The 20653-nt window shown below is 43.4% G+C and overlaps 1 protein-coding gene across 4 annotated transcripts in view; it reads right to left on the bottom strand.

Annotated features, from left to right (window-relative positions):
- Positions 1 to 1578: 1578 nt before the first annotated feature.
- Positions 1579 to 20653, bottom strand: part of suco (SUN domain containing ossification factor) — a 44670-nt gene continuing 25595 nt past the window's right edge. For 3 of the 4 annotated variants that reach the window (XM_036141436.1, XM_036141438.1, XM_036141439.1), the window contains 11 exons: positions 18749 to 18840; positions 17710 to 17775; positions 16536 to 16619; positions 12395 to 12476; positions 10127 to 11467; positions 9954 to 10041; positions 9716 to 9820; positions 8161 to 8315; positions 7811 to 7902; positions 5489 to 5544; positions 1579 to 4499 (listed from right to left, as the gene is read on the bottom strand). In XM_036141436.1, coding sequence (XP_035997329.1) covers positions 3945 to 4499; positions 5489 to 5544; positions 7811 to 7902; positions 8161 to 8315; positions 9716 to 9820; positions 9954 to 10041; positions 10127 to 11467; positions 12395 to 12476; positions 16536 to 16619; positions 17710 to 17775; positions 18749 to 18840 — 2716 coding nt within the window. In that variant the 3' untranslated portion in view covers positions 1579 to 3944. The remainder of the gene's footprint in view (positions 4500 to 5488; positions 5545 to 7810; positions 7903 to 8160; positions 8316 to 9715; positions 9821 to 9953; positions 10042 to 10126; positions 11468 to 12394; positions 12477 to 16535; positions 16620 to 17709; positions 17776 to 18748; positions 18841 to 20653) is intronic. The other variant, XM_036141437.1, reaches the window with a different exon arrangement.

Genomic DNA, 20653 nt, shown 5'->3' with positions numbered 1-20653 from the left:
CATACTCCATTTATTCCCTCTAGGGTTAAGGGCAGATCAGGTCTGCAGCCATTTACCCTATTGCTAGACAATTGCCCAGCTGGGAAATGAAATCAGCATCTCTAAAGTCAGCAGGAAGTGCTATTAAATGTCCTGCTACATGGCTCAATCAAAAACACTGTGGACCAAAACCAGAAGATATATGGCTCCTCGACAGATGGGAAGTAACCAGTTACTTTTACTTGAGTAACTTTCTGAACAAAATATACTTCTGGGAGTAATTTTACTGTATTTCCTTTACTTGAGTAATTATGAAGTATCGCTACACTTGAGTAAATTGTATGGTTACTCTATCCACTATGAGTAACTTCACTGAATAAAGAACAAATTTGTTTCTACCAAAAATGCACCAGATAGACACATCTGCAGTTTATATTAAGGTGAGACTTCTTGTTTGCACACAATTTTTTCTTTTTTTTTTCTTTTTAAATGGTATTTTCTGCTGAGCTCATTGAGTCATTTACAGGTCAAGAAACCATACAGTAAACAGATATTATTGGAAGTACTTTGCACTGTCCTAACTTAGCTTATATACATTAACCGTTTAAAAAATATTTACAAAAGTGCTTCTTCTGCCTGAATCTGTTAGTTCATAACTAATTTGTGAATTGAGTCATTAAAATACCAGAATTTGTGTTTAAAATTTTTGAATGATCAGGTAAATATTTTTTTAAATATTAAATCAGTTATAAATATTGACTTAGTACTTAAGTAGCCTTCTTACTTTTTTACTCTCGAGTATTTTCTTGGTTGGGTGTTTTTTACTTTGCCTTGAGTAAGAAATGTGCTGAAGTAGCACTACTCGAGTTAAATTCCTGGCTACTCTACCCTCATCTGCTCCTCGAATCATCACCGACGTACGAAACTGCACAACAAATTCTGTCTCTCCGCTCTAAGACCTTTCCAAATAAAATGCTAAATTTTATTTAGTTTGATATTTGGATGATGGACCAGTGGGCATAGCCAAAATTATTTAAAGGAACTGGGATAAAAACACTTGAAATTTCCCCCTCCATACTGTAAATAAGTTAAAAAAAAACAAACAAAAAAAAAATTTAAGTAAATATGAGAACTAAATGAAATATTTGACAGATTTCTAGAAAACCATAGGATATACGGTAGGGAAATTAATGTAAAATAATCCATAGTTCTTAATCAGTCATTTATTTAGATTTGTAATATTTTCCAAATGTGCAAACACTTTTGCTTGGCAACACTTCAAACATCTTTCCTGCTGATACTGACATTCAAAGACATACTAGCACTTATTTAAACTCATACTGAACTACATTTAATAGCAAGAAAAGGTGGTTTTGCCAATTAAAATGTGGGATTTTTCCTTTTCTTTTCTGTTCTTTTTTTTGTGTGTGGCGGGGGGGGGGGGGGGGGAGATTGTTATACTTACAAACTACCTGCAGACAGACCAAAAAGGAGCTAGCATTCTTTTACTCTAAATCTAACGTCACACGCTTTCCTCTGAAAACTGTTCACCGCGCCCCAATAGAACCCAGAGCCAAGAGAATAAAATCCAATCACAAGTGAAAGACAACAAAAAAAAAAGTTTTATTTAGAAAGAATTCACAGTTTCTAATGGCACTACAGTTTGTTGTAGTAACTCACTCCTGCTCAAAAATACTGTGCAGCTTTTTGGAGTACTCAGAGAGAAGGGGTGGGGGAGGAGGGGTGACGGGGAAAAATAGCACTTGACATATAAAGTACAAAACCAAAAAAAGAAGAAAAAAGAAGGCAGTCATAGGAGGAGTCATACAAAGTGCACGTGCATCTCTAGAAATTCTCTGCAAGTGCTTCCTCCTCTTCTTCTGTGTTATGGATTGAAGCAGGCTCTAAGTAGTCTTTTTCATGACAAAATAAAACATACACCCATGAAGCTAACGTAATCCCCCATGCATACAGGTAAACACTCATCATACACATTAAAAAGAGAGGGTGGAAAAAAACAAAAACAATAAAGGATTTGCTGAGCTTGCGAAACATTTGTAATCCCATTACTAGTGTTGCAAATCGGATCAATCTTTCTCGCTTCCCTTTAATTCAATAACGGTTCATCTCCTCTTTATAAAAACACCGGGGTCTTTCGAGGTGGGGCACACAACGAGGGAATAGGAGACAACCGGAGGGGAAGGTGAGAGCGAGGACGCAGAGCGGCGGGCCGAACTAAAACAACATGAACGCCAGCTGGCGGCTTTTCTCCACCATGACTGACGGAAGCATGCAGCGAGCGCCAGAGGTGACTGGGGAGGGGAAAAAGGGTCCAGGAGTAGCAGCGACAACACGACACCAACCACACGGAGCCGGTCAGAAACCCAAAGCACAAGAGGAAACATTTCAGCTGTTAAAAAACAAACAAACAAAAAAAAGACCCTGGACTCCGCAGGGCGTTTGGGTCGCCCTGCATGCAGCTTTATGCAGAATTTAAACAGAAGTGCATCAAGCTGTGACGCCGTAAAAAAAAACAAAAAAAAAAAAACACACTTAGCTGGGCTCTTTCACCTACGTTTAAACAGCAGCGCTGAAGACAGAAGCAGCAGTCTTCCGATCCAACAGTTCTACAAACAAACCAATTCAGCAGGATGCAAAATACAGTCGATGCTTAACGGAGGCCAACACAAAAGCTTCTTACAAAGTGAAAACTGGAAAGCATGCGATAAGAAAGGAATATGTACTCGAGCCCTCTGTCCTGACCGTTTTTACTGACTTAATATTTCTGTTACGCACATAAACCACGGTGACCCCGCAGAACTGGGAGACTGACAAGCCAGTGCCTCGATTAGAAAACTCTACAGACTTAAATAAATAAATAGATAAATAAAGCTGGTCGGTCAGATTCATCTGCAGGGTCCCTGTGGGCTGTGTGAGTGAAACAAGTGTAAACATTCAACTCTGCGGTCCCAGCGTGTTCTTTCACTTCACTAGGCTCAGAAGAGACGCGATGACGCTGGAACGAATATATAAACGTGGGACATGAAACAATCATGGCTCAGACTGGCTAAAAAAAAATAAAAAAAAAACATTCAAACAGAAGCCAGATCGCCTGTAGCTGGCTCACAGACATTATATATCAAAACTGATAGGAACTTTCAATGCATGATGTTTTCTGGGCTCAGCCCAACTACCTCCAGGAGGGAATGATTCATGATCAGCTTGTGGGATGTGCAGACTGCTGCTTCTGTAACGGTAGTCTGGGGTTTAAACAAAATAAGGAGCGAAGAGGACAAACGGGTTTAGGCTACTTTCTTCATTCAGCTCCTGTGGGAGGCTTCAAACAGTAACGTGGCCGGCGAGAGCGTCAGACGGGTTCACATTAGGATTTTAAACACTGGTCCCATTCAAACACCTACAGTCAAACAGGATAGATGAGAATAAAATAAGAAGGTGACAGAAGGGAAAAAGAGGATGAAATGAAGTTGTGTGCTCCACGTTTCCCCTAAAATGTCACTTTTCTCCATCAGGAGCCTAAGACGTACTGAAGGAGTGTAGAGGTGAGGTCAGCGCCTCGCTCGCTGTGCTCAGAACAGGGTGGGGGGGGGGGGAATAAATGAACCGATGCTCTGCTGTCTGGAGACGATGTGCTTTTTCAGAAAAACAAGAACTCCTGTTGTACCGAATGTGTGCTGATGTGTCCCTCTCCACCGTAGAGTCTCTAGTTGCACATCAGCAGCTCTCTAAGCTTAAAACATTTTCACAATTAAAAAAAGGTTTCCAACACATTTAAAGGCACGTAACCGTGAAACGGGTCTTTGACAAGGGTGGATACTGTCTGGATGAGCTAATGTTGCTAAAGTCACTTCAACTGTGCGCCTGGGGGCTCATGGGAAATGTGGTTCTTTGGGATATAGTCATTCTTATAGTGAACGGGGAGCTGTGTAAATGTGGAGCGGGGCGTTTCACACGTGTCCGGTGACGGCGGTCACCCTGATGGTCCCAACACTAATCTCTTTGTTTCCCTTCATGAGCTGCTGCAGGCTCGGCAGAGAATCCACGCCGCCTCCAGGCATGGAGGGGAACTGCAGCTCCGTCTGTCGAGACCTCCGCCGCCTCACCGAGCGCTTTTCCTGTCGGGACCTGGCGGGAGCTTGGGTGAGGGCCAAAGGGAGGTCGTGGCCATTGCACATGCCGGCGGGGGGGCAGATGGGAGAGGGCGGGGGAAGGCGGCTAGTGTACGATTCCTCGGAGTGGGTGGAGGAGCTGCAGCTGCTGGTTTCAGAGGGGAGCTCCTTCGACGTCAGAGCGGGCAAAGGTGCCACCTGCTCCGTGGATGGAGGGGGATGCGGCGCTGGAGGAGGGAGGGGAGGGGGGAGAGGGGGAGGAGGGGGAGGCATCGCAGGGAGGCTCGCCAGGAACCCGTTGCAATTTAGATCCCCGTTTGTGAGGGGCAGGGAGGGATCAAACGGCTTCAGGGTCTCAACTTTGTCCAGAGATTTTGTCTTGCCACGTTTTTTCTGCAGAACAAACAACAGAGGAGAAGAACCTTACTTTTAAACCTAAAAGGATAGAAAGAGACATTTCCAGGTGCATTTCAAGAAATGATTCCAGTAATTCAATTCCAACTCGTATAGATTCATTACACACAAAGTGACATCAAGTGTTCATTTCATCTCAGTTTCTGATTATTATGGCTTACAGCTAATGAAAAACAAACAGACAGACTTTGGATAATTAAGAAAAGCCCATTAAAGAGTTTAGGAGAGATTCCCAAGGTGGGGACTGCAGCTAAAATCTAAAAGTTAGCACATTTTATCGCGGTGTTCTAGCATCACACTTCTTACCAAACCTTTATATTTCTATCCAAGTGTTTGTACACTGAGATCAAAGCAGAACCAAAGTCATAGTTCTTGTTTGTGTGAACAAACTTGGCCAGTACAGCTGATTATCAAACAAACAGAGCTAAAAGCCTGAAATATGTCACTCTGTCTATGATGCATCTATACAATACGGCTTTCACTTTCACAGTTGAATTACTGAAACACATTAATGTTCGAAATATTGCTGTACTGAAATGCACCTGGAATAATACAGGGCCACATCAACGTGTTTGGAGCTAAACACTGACGGCACATAAACTGGTCAGAGCACGGGAGGAAAGTTTATACGGGAATAATGGAGAATATGATTAGGAAAACGCTACTGTTAACAGAAAATACTTGTCTTGCAGTGTTTGCAAGTCATTCGGGTGGTGTGCTGGCAAATATCTTTACCCAACAGGACGTGTGTGTGAGATGCTTCAGATGTGTAACAGAAATAAGTAGCACAAAGGACTAGATGTTTAAGGGCTAACACTTAAGAGATCGGCTTCTCCCTCAGCTAGGACTCCGGTGAAATCAGAAATGTGACCAGGAAGTGATTCTCTGCCTTATGTAACACACCGACTGACACTAGAGAACACACAGCACTTATGTAAGGCGGCCATCACAGACAGCAGACACTGTACCTTTTTCTCTGGAGAAAACCTTAGAGGTTCTACAATGAACAAGTCATCTGGACCTACTGGGGAGGGGAGAGAGGGGCCAGGTTAATGATGGAATGGCAAACAGGAATACATACACGTCACAAGCATGAAATGACCTTGCAAGTAGTTTTAACTTGTAACAAAATGGTAAAAAAAAAAATAATAATAATGTACCTTCTCATCCCAGATTACAGTTAAAAAAATAAAAAATAAATAAATAAAAAAATAAAAAAATCAGTAAGCAAAACTAATGAGTAGGAATGTATATATAATCCAACGTTAAACTGACATAGTATATAAAGCCCCTGTTAGTTCAGTGCTCTTCACTACTTGCAAACGTCTAGCATGAGCCAGTGAAGCATTGTGCTCTATTATTACACTCCTGCAGCCGGCATGTGGACGCGAGCTGGCAAAGACAGCCGCCCTCGCCTCAAGGGCGACGTCTCTTCCACACGCACAGCTCGGCAGCGATGGCCAGCAGGTGGAGATGTGTAATGCCCGCAAAACCGTTCATAACCATTTACATTCTTCAGGGTTCCCACACCTTGGTGAACATCAAATTCAAGGACCTTTCCAGGACCAATTTCCTCAAATTCAAGGACCACACGTGGCGGCATTTACCTACTGTGACCGCTGAATAGGTTATCATATTTTAATACAATGCAAATTCAATAAAAGACTAAACGGCATAGAAGTTGTTGGGTCAGAAGCAATGCAAGAAAGTGGACTTAATTTATAGCCTACATTGATATTGATTCATATTCATAGCCTACATTTATATCCACAGTACATGGCTATGCAATACTACATTACATATAAGATGTACATTAGCCTACCGTTTCATGGAATTTATGGAAAAAAGTGCAGCATTGAGATGTTCAGAATTATATCAATTTGTTTTACTTTCATCTTTGATTAAGCTAGTTTTTGACTTTGACCCTGAAAAGTCGCTAAATATAGCGACAAAGTCGCTGAGTTGGCAACACTGCGTGAATGTAACCTATTGGAGGTACGTAGGCCTAAACCGTAGCCTCCCAACTAACGAAGAAGAGCGAACGTACTTTTGCAAACTAAAAGTCTGCGGAATCAACATAATTTTAAAAGATCGTATGGTAGTAAAATAATCACACGAGTCGTCATCCGTGTGAACTTTCAACCCAACAAAAAAATTCAAGGACTTTCAAGGACAAGGTGTTTTTTTTGGCTGTTTTCAAGAACTTTCAAGGGCCTTGAATTTATTTTTTCAGATTCACAAACTTTCAAGGATTTCAAGGACCCGTGGGAACCCAGATTCTTATTTACATTCCACGTTGTAACCAGTTTCTTTAGACAGAAAAAAAAAAAGCAGAGTTTCAATGGTAAAAGAATGACAATTATATATGGTCTTCAAAGAGTTTTAGACCTAATAACTTGAAAGCAAAGAAAAAAAAAAGCTGGATGTGAATTCAAGTCTTGAAAATTGTAAAATGGATTTACGACTGAGCTTTAACTGAACTCTTCTAATACAGAAATATGTTCACATGCAAACCTTTGTATTGTAGCCATGGCTGTATGTTTGGGGGCTTTTACCTGCTGGGAGGTGAGTCTCCACCAAAGTCCCCCCCCCCACCCGCCTGCCCAGGACCTCCCTGTATTTAATTCTGTCAATTTATTCCCTTCAACTGACCCGGCTTTCCTATCCTCGCTGAATTAAGCACTCCCACAGCATCACGCAGCCACCACCATGTTTAGAGGTGGGGATGTCTTCTTAAAGGCGCAGGGAATGTCAGGTTTCTGACTCAGAGCTTCCCTCCCCCCCATTTAGCCCAAGAAGGGCGGTATTGTCATCTGACCAGAACATCTTCCTCCGCATGTTTGCCACACGTGGGACACAGCCAACAGGGCTTTCCATGGCTTCACCACTTCCCACAGGCATGTCACAATACGTTGCTACTTGTGGTTACAATGTGAAAATCTTCATCGGGGTATGAACATTTTTTGCAGGGCATTGCAGGTTCTCCAGGTTAAAAAGGCTTCTCACGCCGGCCGTGCGCCGCCTTTCGGCGCCGGCTTGTATGAGCAAAATAGCAAAAGGTTTACAATGTGCGGGATGGAGGAAAATGAGCAGCGTTCTGGAAACGTCTGGGCGTCAAAGCAGCTGGCCTGAAATAGTCGCGACAAGTCTCTGCAATGCGCTGACTGGGGGCGCGAGGCATAATGGCTGCTCGGGTTTCAGTAGCAGAGGCTAAAAGAGTAACAGTGGGCGATTTTAAAAAGGTAAGTTGAAGGAGAGACGTGTGTGTGTGGTGTGAAGAGGGTTCTCACCTTCTGTAGAGGAAAGCTGAAATGACTTGGAGCGGACCAGCGGGGAGGTCACCCTACGTTTCAGGCTCATGTCGTCATAGGAGGAGAAGCATCTGAGGAGGGAGGAACATGTACGGTATTTATAAAGAGGTTAGTAACCATGTCATCACGCTCATTCGGCTGGTGGTGGGCCAGGATTGATGGCAGCGGAAGGAGCCCGTCGGGTTCCAGGAATCATAAAGACGGGCTCGTTGCATAACTACAAGTCTGAGAAGAGGCGACTATTTCTAGGAGCTTCAAAAAGAGACGCCCGCAGAGACAAAGGGTTGCATTCACCGAAAGCGCGTCGAACAAAAGAGGGCGAGGCAAACCTCTTGGGGCTGGGGTAGTGGTTGCTCTTGGGAAGGGGAGCGAGGTCGGCTTTAGGGCCGGGAGACGAGCCGCGGCAGCACTGCAGGCAAAGCAGGACCCCCAGCAACAGGCACAGAAGCAGAGAGAGCACCAGGTAGCTCTGACTGTCGGACACCTGGAGAGGAAGAGCTCAGTCAGAATCGTTCACGAGAAACACTAGAGTGGTTGTAAAGAGCTTAAATCACAGCATTTCAAAAACACACAAAACGAGACATTTTTGTGGTAGGGAGCGCACACGCCTCCTTGGGTGTAAGCAACATGTTCTGGGTGCAGTGTGCAAATTTAATATAAATTCCTTTCTAAGAGATTTCAGCTGCCTGACTGACACTCCGCTCTTCTCAATTCATTTCACATGCAAGCATTTTTCATAAACGCCTGGATTTAACCGGCGTGGGCACAGTGCGTCCATCCTGTGTAGCCAACCAACTTAATGTGTGACGGCGGTAAAAACCTGGACATGAGGACCAACACACGCTGAACTTTAAAGGTTTAGAGGCCCGAGAGCAAATGTCCTTATAAGAACCACGCTAGTGCAGGACTTCCTCTTCAGGGATCAGCCTTATTGCTTTATACTGTAAATGAAAGCTGCTTTTCTCTGTGCCTTATGTTCATTTCCATATGAATAATTTTCTAACAATTAGGCGTGCATCATAACCCCAGTTTTTCCTGAATCTGATACATCCGACCAAGTCTTACTACTCCTGGGTTATAATTATCCATAGACTGCAGAGAAGCCAGGAACCAGTTCATGGTTATGCGTTTCAAATGTCTTAAACTGAACTAAGCAGGAAAGTATTACAATAAGTCTTAAGATCTTTGCTTCTGAAGACCTTTGAGTTCAACCAATTTTCCTTTAAAAGATCTTCGACGTCGGTGTGTCAGAAAGCTGCACTAATAGCCCCTTTGAGGCCACGCCAGAATAGCTGAAGTTAACGCCGGTTCTGACAGAACACACGGTGCATCTTAGTTTGCCACCTTTGGTTCTGCAAAGCCGCAGCTTTGTAGCGTCCCGCTACAAAGCAAACGCGGTTTAGGCATGGTTTAGGGAGCACAGTGACAACTGAGGTGGTGACCTGGTCTCCAAGGGTTAGGGAAACTCAATCTAAGCTGACGGACATGGCCAACACACAGGTGCAAACCATGGAGGACCACCTCAACCTTCAGGACCACACCTTTAGATCTAGTGAAACGTCAACAGGGTGGTTTTGGCGGTAGCAAACTATTAAGTCATCATATTTTTTTTTATTATCTGTGCATTTTGCAACAAAAAAAAAACCAAACAAAACATGGACATCCAATGTGATCTTCTCTCCAGGGTGAAGACCAGGCTGGGACGCTCAACACAAAATATTATGCGCTTTGCTCATGTATAACCTTCCTCAAACAAAATTAGAAAAAAAGCTCTATGGAGTATATTAAAGAAGGTGCAGCTTTGTTAACTTAACTACCCCTTACCTACGGCGTGTTCATTTCTCGTTTATCTAAATGCGGGTTAAACAGCAGCAGGTTGGTTACCTCTCGTTGCAGCTGGCTCACTGTAGCCGTCAGATTGAGCATCAGTTTGGTAACGTCCTCCAGCTGGCTCTGCAGAAGCTGGATGGAATCCGTCTGCTTTTGGTCCTGTATCCATTTACCAAGAAGAAAAAAAACACATTTGTGGTTTAGCTGTGAGGTAATCCCACAGTAAATGCAGGGATTTACTGTGGAAAAAGGTCAACTTGTTTCACAATGTTTGGGTTTAACTGTATGCGACCTGCTCCTGAGCGATGCGGGAGGTATTCTGCAGCTTGACGACGGTCTTGTTAAAGGCTTTCTGCATCTCCTCCATCTGCTTACGGTACCTGGAGAAGACGGGTTGCACAAATGACCACGTCACGTGCCGTTTTTCACTAGAGACGTCCAGGTTAGGCTCCTCGAAGGTCTTACCTCTGACTCAGCTCCTCCAGGTACCTGCTGGACAAGCTCATGTTCATCTCCAGAGCTTTGATCCTGTTGTTCAGCCTCATGAACACGCTCTCCTTCTGACTGGACCCGTGAACGGCGCCTCCGTTCAGCGACGCGCCGTTACCCCCGGCGTAGTCGCCTCCATTCTGCAGCTCTGCGTAGAAGTCGGTGGCTGTCCGCTGAACGTTAGTGTTTAACAGCTCCTCCTCCACAGACTCTTCGGGCCGAGGGGGCTCTCCTGTCGGGGAGAGATTGCTGCCCTGCTCCCCCTGGGTCTGAGCAGCATCGGTGTCCTGTTTGTGTCTGCCCCCCCCGGCGTCTGTACCCGACTTAACTGAGTCTGTGTGGCCGTCAGCTGGCGGGACGGCGGCTGGCGGCTCAGTGGGAGGCGGGAGGAGGTTCTCGGGCCGCGACGCGGTAGGAAGAGAAAGCGCAGGCTGCTCTTTGGTGGGGGTCCCTACGACGACAAACGATGTCTCAGGGGGCGGAGCCTGCGGGGGGGAACTGACGGAGAGCGTCAACCTGGCACTGCTGGCCTGCTGCGTCTCTAGAGTAGGCGCAGCTTGGAGGGGAGGAGAGGGGGCAGGGTCCAGGGCGTCGTCCTTCACAGGAGGCGACGGCTTCTCCTCGTGTGTGGGGTCGGGCCGCGTCGGGGTGCTGTGAGGAGCTGAGGAACTGTGGGGGGGGAGGGTGGTCGTTCTGCTGGGCTCTAGCAGGATGTTAAGCTCTGGGCTGTGCGTATCGGATGGCTGAGCGGTGTCTTGCATTTCAGTCTGCACCTCACCGGCGAGCCTCCCCTCGTTATGGGCTTTACCCGGCGCCTCGGGCTCCGCAGCCGTCTCCGTCAGGGGGAGGACTTCTTGGGGAGGAGTCGGCACTAGGAGGAGTGGAGGCGCCTGCGTTGGGACAGGGGCGCTCTCGTCGGTCTGAGTCTGAGTGTTGAGCTGCCTCCTCCTGAGGCTGCGCAGTCGCTCCTTCGCCAGCCTGGCGGAGCACCAGCGGTGGAGCAGCTCGGGCAGCGTGGCCATGCAGGACAGAGACAGCGAGGACAAGGAGGAGAAAGGACAGTACGCCTGACTCTCCCACTGGTTCCTGTCAGCGTCCCTCCTCGGTTTCTCCTCGCTCTTCTCCTCTTCTTCCTCTGCTTCTTCCTCCAACAGCGTCACGGTCGACTGCTTTGGCTCCTCGTCTTCCTCCTCCTCCACAAGTGTGACAATCTGTCTGTCCTCGCTGGGTTCAGACGAGGAGGAGGACGAACTCGAGTCACTGGAGGCATTAGGATCCGTCTCTGTCGCAGGTTGCTTCGGCTTTGCAGCGTCCAGACTGAAAAGCAAACAAATGGCTGGCTTACACAGAGCACTGCAGGAGTTCTCATGTTCTGAACTTTATAGATTTTGTCACAGTTTAGCCGTCAAACTTCAGGATATTTCCTCTGAAATTTCCCCTGGCTAAATAGCTCCCTTTAGACAGACAGGATAGAGAAGCTCTGTGACAATCAGTTTTCAAGTCTTCACACAGATCCTAAATTGCTATTAGGTCTGGACTTTGACTAGACAGTAACACATACATATAATTTAATCTAAACCCCTCAGTTGTCGCTCTAGTTGAATCTTTAGCATCTTTGTCCTTCTGGAATATGAATAGCTTCCCTTTGTCAGCCTCTCAGGTTTTCCTCATGGATTCTAATTTAGCTCCATCAATCTTCCCTCTCCTGTTAAAGAAAATTATCCTCAGACCTGATGCTGCCACCAGCAAAACATTTCGGAAAGTTAAATTTTGTACTCATCTGACCAGCGCACACATCTACCTCTACATTGTTTGGCTTCCTTTTAACATCTTTCTCCCCACCCCAGTCTGATGGAGGTCTTCACAGAACATCTGGGTTTATACTGAGATTAAATCGCCAAGTCTTTACAAACTGTGGGACTTCTGAAGGTTAATGATTTCACTGGATTTTATTTAGTGGTATCAGACTTAAAGAGGCTGAATACAACTGCACACCAAACTCAAACTCCTAGTTGTGAGCCTTTCTCCAGTGACTGGAGAAAGGCCCCAGCCACCCCTATGACCCTGCAAGTACCGGCTGAGAAGACTCTTTATCTTGGTCCAAAACATAAAAAACTTTATAGTTTGTCGCTATAACGTGTCAAAAATGTGTAAAAGTCCAAGGGCTGTGAATACCTTTGAATCGTTCTTGCATTAAAGGAAATCTGTTAACAGTGATGAGGTGTTACTGTGGGCCGATCTTACCCTGCAGAGTCGGGAAAGGCTTCAGGGGGGTCAACCTTCACCTCTGTGCTCTCCTTCTCCCTCCCCTCCTCCGTCGCATTACCTGTGGTTTTCACAATAAAACAAACACAGATCAACAAACGCACAAGAGGAGGCAAACATCAGAACAATCAGCGAAGAGTGGAACGCGTTGCACAACAGCCCCTCTGTCCCTGCCTGCAACAGGAGGTGGACGCGCTGTGCGGTGCGCCAGGAGCTCCTTGTTAAAGGGAAACCAGTTTGGTCCAGTTCGAGCCGAGCTCTCCGACGGCCGGCCTCCAACTTTGTGGGCATAAATTAGAGTCAGGAGCAACACACGCTGTTTTGCAAGGAAGGTGGAGTAAAATTTGCTCGGTTTCTTCTGCTTTTTACAAGAAATATATTTCTAAATTAATTTTGTTCACATTTTAGCCTCAAATGTAATCAACCAAAAATGTTATTTTTGCCCCCCCCCGTCAAGCGTGATCGCAGTGTTAAAATAAGCCGAGGCATCTTGAGAAAGCTGTCTCTGTGGTAAACGGAGCCGCTAGAGGGCTCGGCGTCAGCCCCCCTGCCGCTCCAGCATAGCTGAGGTTTCAGCCAAGAAGCTGAAAACAGTCGGCCAGGGTCCTGCTGAAACGCTGCTCAAGACCTCCAGTCAGAGGCCGAGTAAACATCTGGTTCCTTCTGCACACATCATGGCTACACGTACGCTCACACTGGGGGGGGGGGGAACAGTGACCCAGTTTTCAGAGAAGGTAATCTGAACAGTATGCGGAAAGACAGACAAACTAGTGGTTACAAAAGGAGGAGGAAACGCAGGAAATGGCACCAAAAAAAAAAAAAAAAACTAAACACGCAGAGTAAGCAAAAAGAGGAACTGTGTTGGTTTGTGCTGGATCTGAAAGCTGAAGCATTCCTGAGGTCCTCTTTGTTTGGCCTCATTCAGCCATGTGGAAAAAAAATAGGACACCCCACTTAACCTTCATTATTGAATAAAACATTTTCACATACCGCTGTGTAACCTCATTTTCTATCACTGGGAAACAAGTAACTCAATTGCACTTCAAAAGAAATAGCTTTACTTGTTAGGAAGTCAATAAAAAGGTGTTTTTTAGCTGAGGAAAAATGTCTAGACTATGACTTGGTCCCAGACTTTCAGTTTCCTAGCTTGTTTTGTGGATTTACTTTTATGTTCTGGGTTATCATCACGTTGAAGGGTGCAGATCTACCTAAACACGACTCTTTCTACAGATTGGTTTACTGTTTCCTCTCAGAGTGTAAAATTCATGGTTGATTATGATGGTGAGCTGCAGCAAAGCATCCTCTAACCATGGCATCTCCAGCTCAACGCTTTGCAGGTGGCATACCCTCTGTTCTGGTCTTTAAATGATTTAGTCTTAGTGTCATATGACCAGACAGCATTATTCCTGAAGAAGTGCTGATCTTTGTCCGCGTTGTCCCTGGCAGACTTCAGTCTAGCCTCCGTGGACAGCTAAAGTTGGTCAGTCCCTGTACTGACGTGCACCTTTTATATCAACGGTAGCAACCTACAGCCTGCTGTAAATGCCCTGTGAGGACATTCTAAGTTTTGTGGAGGTTTCTGACAGCATCTTGTAGTCTGATTTTAGTATAATTTGCCTGGGAAACCAGACTGTGGCGTGTTGGGGGCCGTTTTCAGTGTCCTCTTCTTGTAGACTGGAATGGTGGATTTCACCAGACTTTCTGAAGGCCCTTCATCAGTCAGGAGCACTAGGCTAAAGGATGGGGTTTGAACCTGATTATTACATCATGGGCACTTGACGTGATTTTAGTTTTTAGCCATTTTGGTGGCACTGAATGTGGAGTCGTCTTGATTCTTTAACAAGAAATCGCTTTACTATTACGTTTTACAGAAAACTTCAGGCCTTGTTTTTTTACAACTGGAATTTTGTTAGTATTATTAATACTGATATTAAATAGCCATATGCCTGAATTTGTGAGGAAAAAAAAAACCTGGCATGCTTTCATAGCGGGTCCAGTGTTTTTTTTTCCAACATGACAATCTCATCTGCTGTTTGGAAACAAGACAACATCAAAAACACAAATCTGAGAAGATTAGGAAGGTAGCTTACTGTATTTTTCGGACTATAAGGTGCTCTTAAAAACCTTAAATTTTCTCAAAAACCGATGGTGCGCCTTATACATTATTATCGTTGTGCTTACCGACCAATTTTATGCAGTACAATGTGCTCAATGCTAAAATGTGCAAGTACGACTTTGGTTAGCAACGAAGTCGCTCCACACAATGGATATTCATTGAGCTGTCTACAAGACTGCCTGACTGTAATGTCTAAACTAAAGGTGCATTCATGTGAGGAAGCCCACACCCGAGTACACGCTACCAACAATAAACCAAGGAAGTTAATTCAATGTAAAAGTTAAGTTTATTTTGGCCTTATGTTAGAAACAGGGCAGTGTTGTCCAACTACTCTGTCCTCCTGACAGAGACGAATAACTCTCCCTCTCAGTAGAGAGTTGTGTATGTGGAACGATATTACACACTTGTGAAGAATATTTAATGCGCCTTATAATCCAATGCGGCTTATGGTCCGAAAAATACGGTAATACTGAAGGACACATTTAGATAATATTGATCAGTCTCTTCAGTCCCTTTCAGTTTCTCTTATTTTCTTCCAATGAATGAACTAAGGTTTCAACAAACCAAGCCTTCAACTAATGGCGCAATCTTTTACAGGTTAGTCACCCAAAATGTCCCTCATTTACATGCATTAACAGGAAATAACTGAGTAATAGCTGCCTCGAAGAACAAACACATCATGACAGTTAAAACTTGATGGATGACTCAGGCTGAACGGTAAAGTAAGGTTTTGTTAAAGTCACTAACCTGAAACAAACTGGCTAGTTCATATCGATGAACCAGTTCTACTTCATACTGACTACAGACGGGGGAGTGGCTGCTCTGAAGAAGGATCCATTTCAGAGCTCCAGTTTGCAGATAGAAAAGAGGCTGACTCAATACAGCTCAGGGCTTCAACTAGAAGTTAGCTTTCGTTATATACCAAGCTCAGAGTAAGCGCTGGGAGCACCTTAACATGTTTAAACAAGAACACTTCATTTATAAGGAGTATAAATAAAAGACTGGCAGGGACACATTTTCACTTTGCTTCTTGATTTTGAAGTTTTGGCTCTGTAGGACATCCGGTGTAAAGATCAAGACACGAGCAAACTCGGTTGTGTGTATGAAAGAAATCATTTTCAAAATAGATCCAACAGCAAATTAAGGTTTTGCAACATTATTTCCATTCATTAAGACATTTGTTCTGAAATGTTCATTTCTTTTCAGTTACTTTATTCTGTGTTTGGTAAGATTCTGAAGTGTTGATCCACTTATGTAACAATAAAACGGCATCAAAGAATCTGATTTTTCAGTAGTAGACCTGCTGATCACCAGCCAGAGGTAATGAAGGGAGAACTGGCTGGTTTCTGTCACCGTCAGTGGATTAGTTATCTCTATGAACAGGTTAGTAAGCATTAGTCAGCAGGTCCGTTTTTTACTAAATCTAGCTGGCTCATCTACTAAAAATACACACATTTAAAAATATGTTAAAACAGTTTACCCTAGATGACATTACCCATAGATGTGTCAATAAATTAAATATCTAAAATAGTTTTAATTCAGTGATTCCCAGAACAGCACATGGCTCTGCTGTGGTTTCTGAGACATTAGCTGTAGGGTCTAACCATCGCCCTAAAATCTTCTTTAAGCATCAAATCAACAACAGAAATCAACACTGAAGGCAGACTTCCGGAATAACGGCTTAAATCTGATAAAAACGGTTAAATATAACTAAGAAACGTTTGTTTTTGTTTAATAGACTTGTTAGCTATAACTTACATAAAACAGATAGTTTTGAGGCCTCAGGTCTATTTTAAGGTTGTTTTATGATATATTGAAAAGTGTAAACGTAATTTTAGTGGACAAAAGATACTTCCCTTAAACAACCTTGCTTGCACTAATAAAACATCTAAAGTTTTTGTACACAGATAAAAGGTAGTTGACTGTTGAGGACTTTAAGGTATAAAATGAAGAAAACTCAGATGGACGAGACTATTGAGACTTTAAAGAGTGAACAGTGAGTACCTCCCGTTTCTGCTCCACCATCTAGTCCCGGCTTGCCACCGAGCACGTTAGCGGCGATGTTGTTCACCATGTTAAGGATGGCATCTGAAGAAAAGAAACACTTCATTTAACCTGGGAACGTGCGACTCCTGTAGGCAGCAGCCCGAGGCAAAACTCACACCAAAGACACCATGCCGTTACCAACCGTTGTTCTCCCTTTCCACACACAATCCAACCAGATGCGGAAACCGCTTCAAGATTATTCAGGTTATCCCACTTTTTCACTTACACAGACACCCACCCACCATCTTTTCCAATGTAATATTGCTTTTATTGGTTTATTGTTCACAGTGTGTTTGGGAGCGATAGCCCAGCCCAACATTTGCCGGTTCAGGAAGCAGCAAAGTTTGTGTGCAACTCAATATAGTGGGACAATAAAGGAATTTCTTATTTTATCTAATGCACTCAAAATATCCCAGCATATGGGCATGTCGCATAGCAAGCTGGTAAAAATGCCAAGACAATATTCAACTTTGCTACTGGGGGAATAAAGCTCTATCTGACTGAGCTCATAAAGTTAAGCCTGCTTGCCAACTTTATAAAGTAACAGCTGCTTGTAAATGTTTGGCCTCTTCATACAGAGACGATATAAATAGCAGCAAAAAAAAGAAAAACCCATGCAAAACAAAGAAATACTGTGCATTTTATGTCCTAGCAAAATGTTATTTAGAGTTCTAGAGTTTAAAGTGTTTCAAGTTTCTAAGCCACAAGTGGACTGCTATATTTATGATTTGACCTCATCAAATTACAGAAAAAGGAAAATGCACCCTTTATTAAATATCAGGAACTATAAATATTTATGTGTATCCTGGGTCCATTTTGGCAATTTCAAATCTATGATGGGTGTTTTTCTTTTTTACAACTGAGGTCAGACGTAGGTAGAAAGAAAACAGTTTATAGATTAACCAACCATTTCTCTGATTTAAACTTTTTAAAATGACTTTAGATGTTGTAAAAGTGTTTGTCTGAACCATCTCAAAATCTTGCGCAACGGTTCACCCACAATCCTCTCTGCCAGCTTCTTGGTGGGTGTCAGATTTGCATTAGATCTCTGGGACATGTCTGCAGACATCTGGCCTCTATGCATATGCATGTATGAGTATGAGGGTTTGTGTGTGTGTGTGTTTATACATACTGGTTGCTGAACCAAGCAGGTTTTTAGAGGCTTTTTCCTCTGATGGTTGGTAACCAGGAGGATAGTCTGTAGACAATCACAAGGTAAGTCAAAAAACGTTTGCAAAAAAAAAAAAAAAAAAACATACAAGAACATCCCACATCAGACTGAGTGACATTAGTTGAAAACCTTCCTCATGTGACATATTATAAACAAGTCATTGCAGTATTAGACAACTTATAAAGCTAATTTCTGTGTTTACGCATTTTTTTTGTAGTTGAACCATTTAAAAACAGTCGTCCCCAAACCCTAGACAGCGGACCGATAACGGTCCCCGTTTTTTTTGTACCAGGCCTCAGAAAGAATAAACAACTTACATTATTTTGATTTTATTGATTAATAAATCTGAAAGATGATTTATCTTGAATTTTTTTATTTTTTTTTAAGTGGCCGGATTTAGTGCATTACATCGCAAGTCAAGACGCACGTCTCGCTCACATCAACATGCTCCAACCGCGTTATACTTGGTGGCTAACGGTGTGCTAAGGCTAAGAAGTCATTTGTTATTGGTTAAGAATTTATCCCGTCCGCACTGAAGACATTTGCTGTGAACTTCTAGAGGAGGCTGCGCGATGAGAATGGCCTTAAAGTAGGTGAGGATTAATGCAATGAGAGAAAGTCACTGAGTAGATTGGACATCAGCAACATGCTTAAAGTGTTATCGTCTCCCATTACGTCTCAATGGCACGGTCATGTTGCAGAGAAATGAGCTCAGGGATCCTACAGATTCAATGTTATGGTGAGTTATCTTTTTCTTGTACTTTGCATTTGTGAATTTTTCTATTATTAATATATTCAGAAAAAAACATCAGTTTTTATCCCAGTCGTATCATTTTGTTTTGTCGTATTTATCTGCCACACCTTAAAGGGCGGTCCCTGAAAAGATTGTCTGACACTAAACCAGTCCATGGCTCAAAAAAGGTTGGGGACCTCTGGTTTAAAGCATATATGCGATGAAGATGGCTAATATTTGTCGTGGCAGAGCTATTTTATAACTTACCATAGTCTTCATCCAAATACTCCAGCCTCTCGGAGGGATACTGGGAATCTGCTATTTCCTCATATTCCTCCACCATGCTGGTACCGAACACCCTACACAACAAAAATAATCTGTTACACAATCACCGCAGTTGACTGTTCACATCTTTCTACATTCCAACCATAAAATCTACTGTATTTTGACATTTATATGTGATAAATGATCAGAAATTCATACAAAGAGAGAAGGAGGAGTTCGCATTTCAAACCTATTTTAGATTAGTTCGAGTTATCTACCAGCGACACCTGTAGACTGAGATTATGCCACACTTCTTTGTAAAAACAGCTCAAGCTTAGATCTGATGAAAGGGTCTGAAAACCCGTTTAAGTCTTTGGATTTAGGTCTGGACTTTCATAAGGCCATTCCAACACATGAATTTGTCTCGATCTAGGGTCGGTTCCTTGCTGGAAGGTGAACCCTGACCCAGTCTCAGGTCTTTTCAGACATCAGCAGGTTTTCTAATTGCTCTGCATTTGTCTCCATCTATCCTCCCTTTAACTCTGACCAGTTTCGCTGGCCCTGCTGGAGAAAGGCACTCCCCCCAGCATGATGCTGCCATCACCACGTTTCAATGTGATGATGGTGGGCTCTGGATGTTGTGCTGTGTTAGTTTCTAAAGGGCTTTTTCTATACCTAGCTCATCATTTTCTCTACAGCCTCTTAGGCGGCAACAAGTCAGTTTATGCAGCGTCTGCACAGCGGAGAACCCAAAGTAAAGATTAAACAGATTTTTGATCCAAACGTTGTGTCCTTGTTTTTCCCAACAGATCATTTGTCCACAGAGGGGAAAAGAGCAGATATCTCCTAACTGGTTTTTCTTATCTACATGGTTTGACCTGTTGATTTTTTATCTGTTTTGTGTTTGGGAAAATCCTCTGATAAGAGTGTTATTGTCCCTATCTGTGTTCACAGCCAAAGCAGTGACAAAAATCTGGGCTGCACAAGTGTGTCCATAGGGAGTCTTAAAAAGGACCGTAGCGGACAGGTAACGATACGAAGGCTTTGTGGCAGAGTACAAAGTAGAGCAGACTAGGAATTATTAATTAAGTTTTAGGCGGACGGGCAAGTAAGGTTGCAATTGTGCCATCCTCTTTTAGAAAGTGGTTTTTGGACGTGTCAGTAAACATAGAACATTTTACAAGCTAACGTGGCTTTAGACTTCTCTTCATCTTCCTCTTCAACATGTCTGCTGTACTCCTCCTTGGTCTTCATGATGCTGTTTGTTCACTGATGTTCTCTAACAAACCTGTTTCCTTTTCTGCATCGCTGGATTCATACTGAGATTAAATCACACCCAGTTAAACGCCGTTTACCGATTAGGTGGCCAACTAGAAGTATTGGTGGCACTAGGTTTCATTTAGGGTTATGAGAGTAAAAAGAGCTGAATAAAATGCACACCTTTTAGATTTTCAATAAATTTTGTGGTTATAAGCTGACAAAATAGGAAAAAAAGATCCTAGGGGTGTGAATACTTTATGCAAGGCACTGCACAGAAAACGTTAATGTTAAATTATTTTTGGAGGGTCAAAGCAGGAGCAGAAACTCTCTTCTGAGTTGATGATTTATTAAAAGGCCATATAAGCTAAGCTTTCCTTACTAAATGCTGTACTTTTGTGTGTTTAAATGTCAAGCCGCTGTTTAAGTTACTCAGATTTAGAGAAGATGAATCAGTCGTGTAAAAAATGCTGCTGCCTTAATGGCCATTTTAACCTTTTATGGTTGAAAAGTCTCTGATAACCTTCCAGGCACTACTGTGCATTTCTGGAAAACTGGAGTGAAAAAGACAGTATAACTTTACAGCGTAACAAAAATACTGGAAGAGACTTTCAAGAGATGGCTATGGGTCAATATACATACGATTGAATT

Source organism: Fundulus heteroclitus, chromosome 9, assembly GCF_011125445.2.
Source record: "Fundulus heteroclitus isolate FHET01 chromosome 9, MU-UCD_Fhet_4.1, whole genome shotgun sequence".
In the NCBI taxonomy this organism is placed as follows: Eukaryota; Metazoa; Chordata; class Actinopteri; order Cyprinodontiformes; family Fundulidae; genus Fundulus; species Fundulus heteroclitus.
Note: the sequence above shows the minus strand (reverse complement) of the source record. Positions and strands in the feature narration are given on the sequence as shown.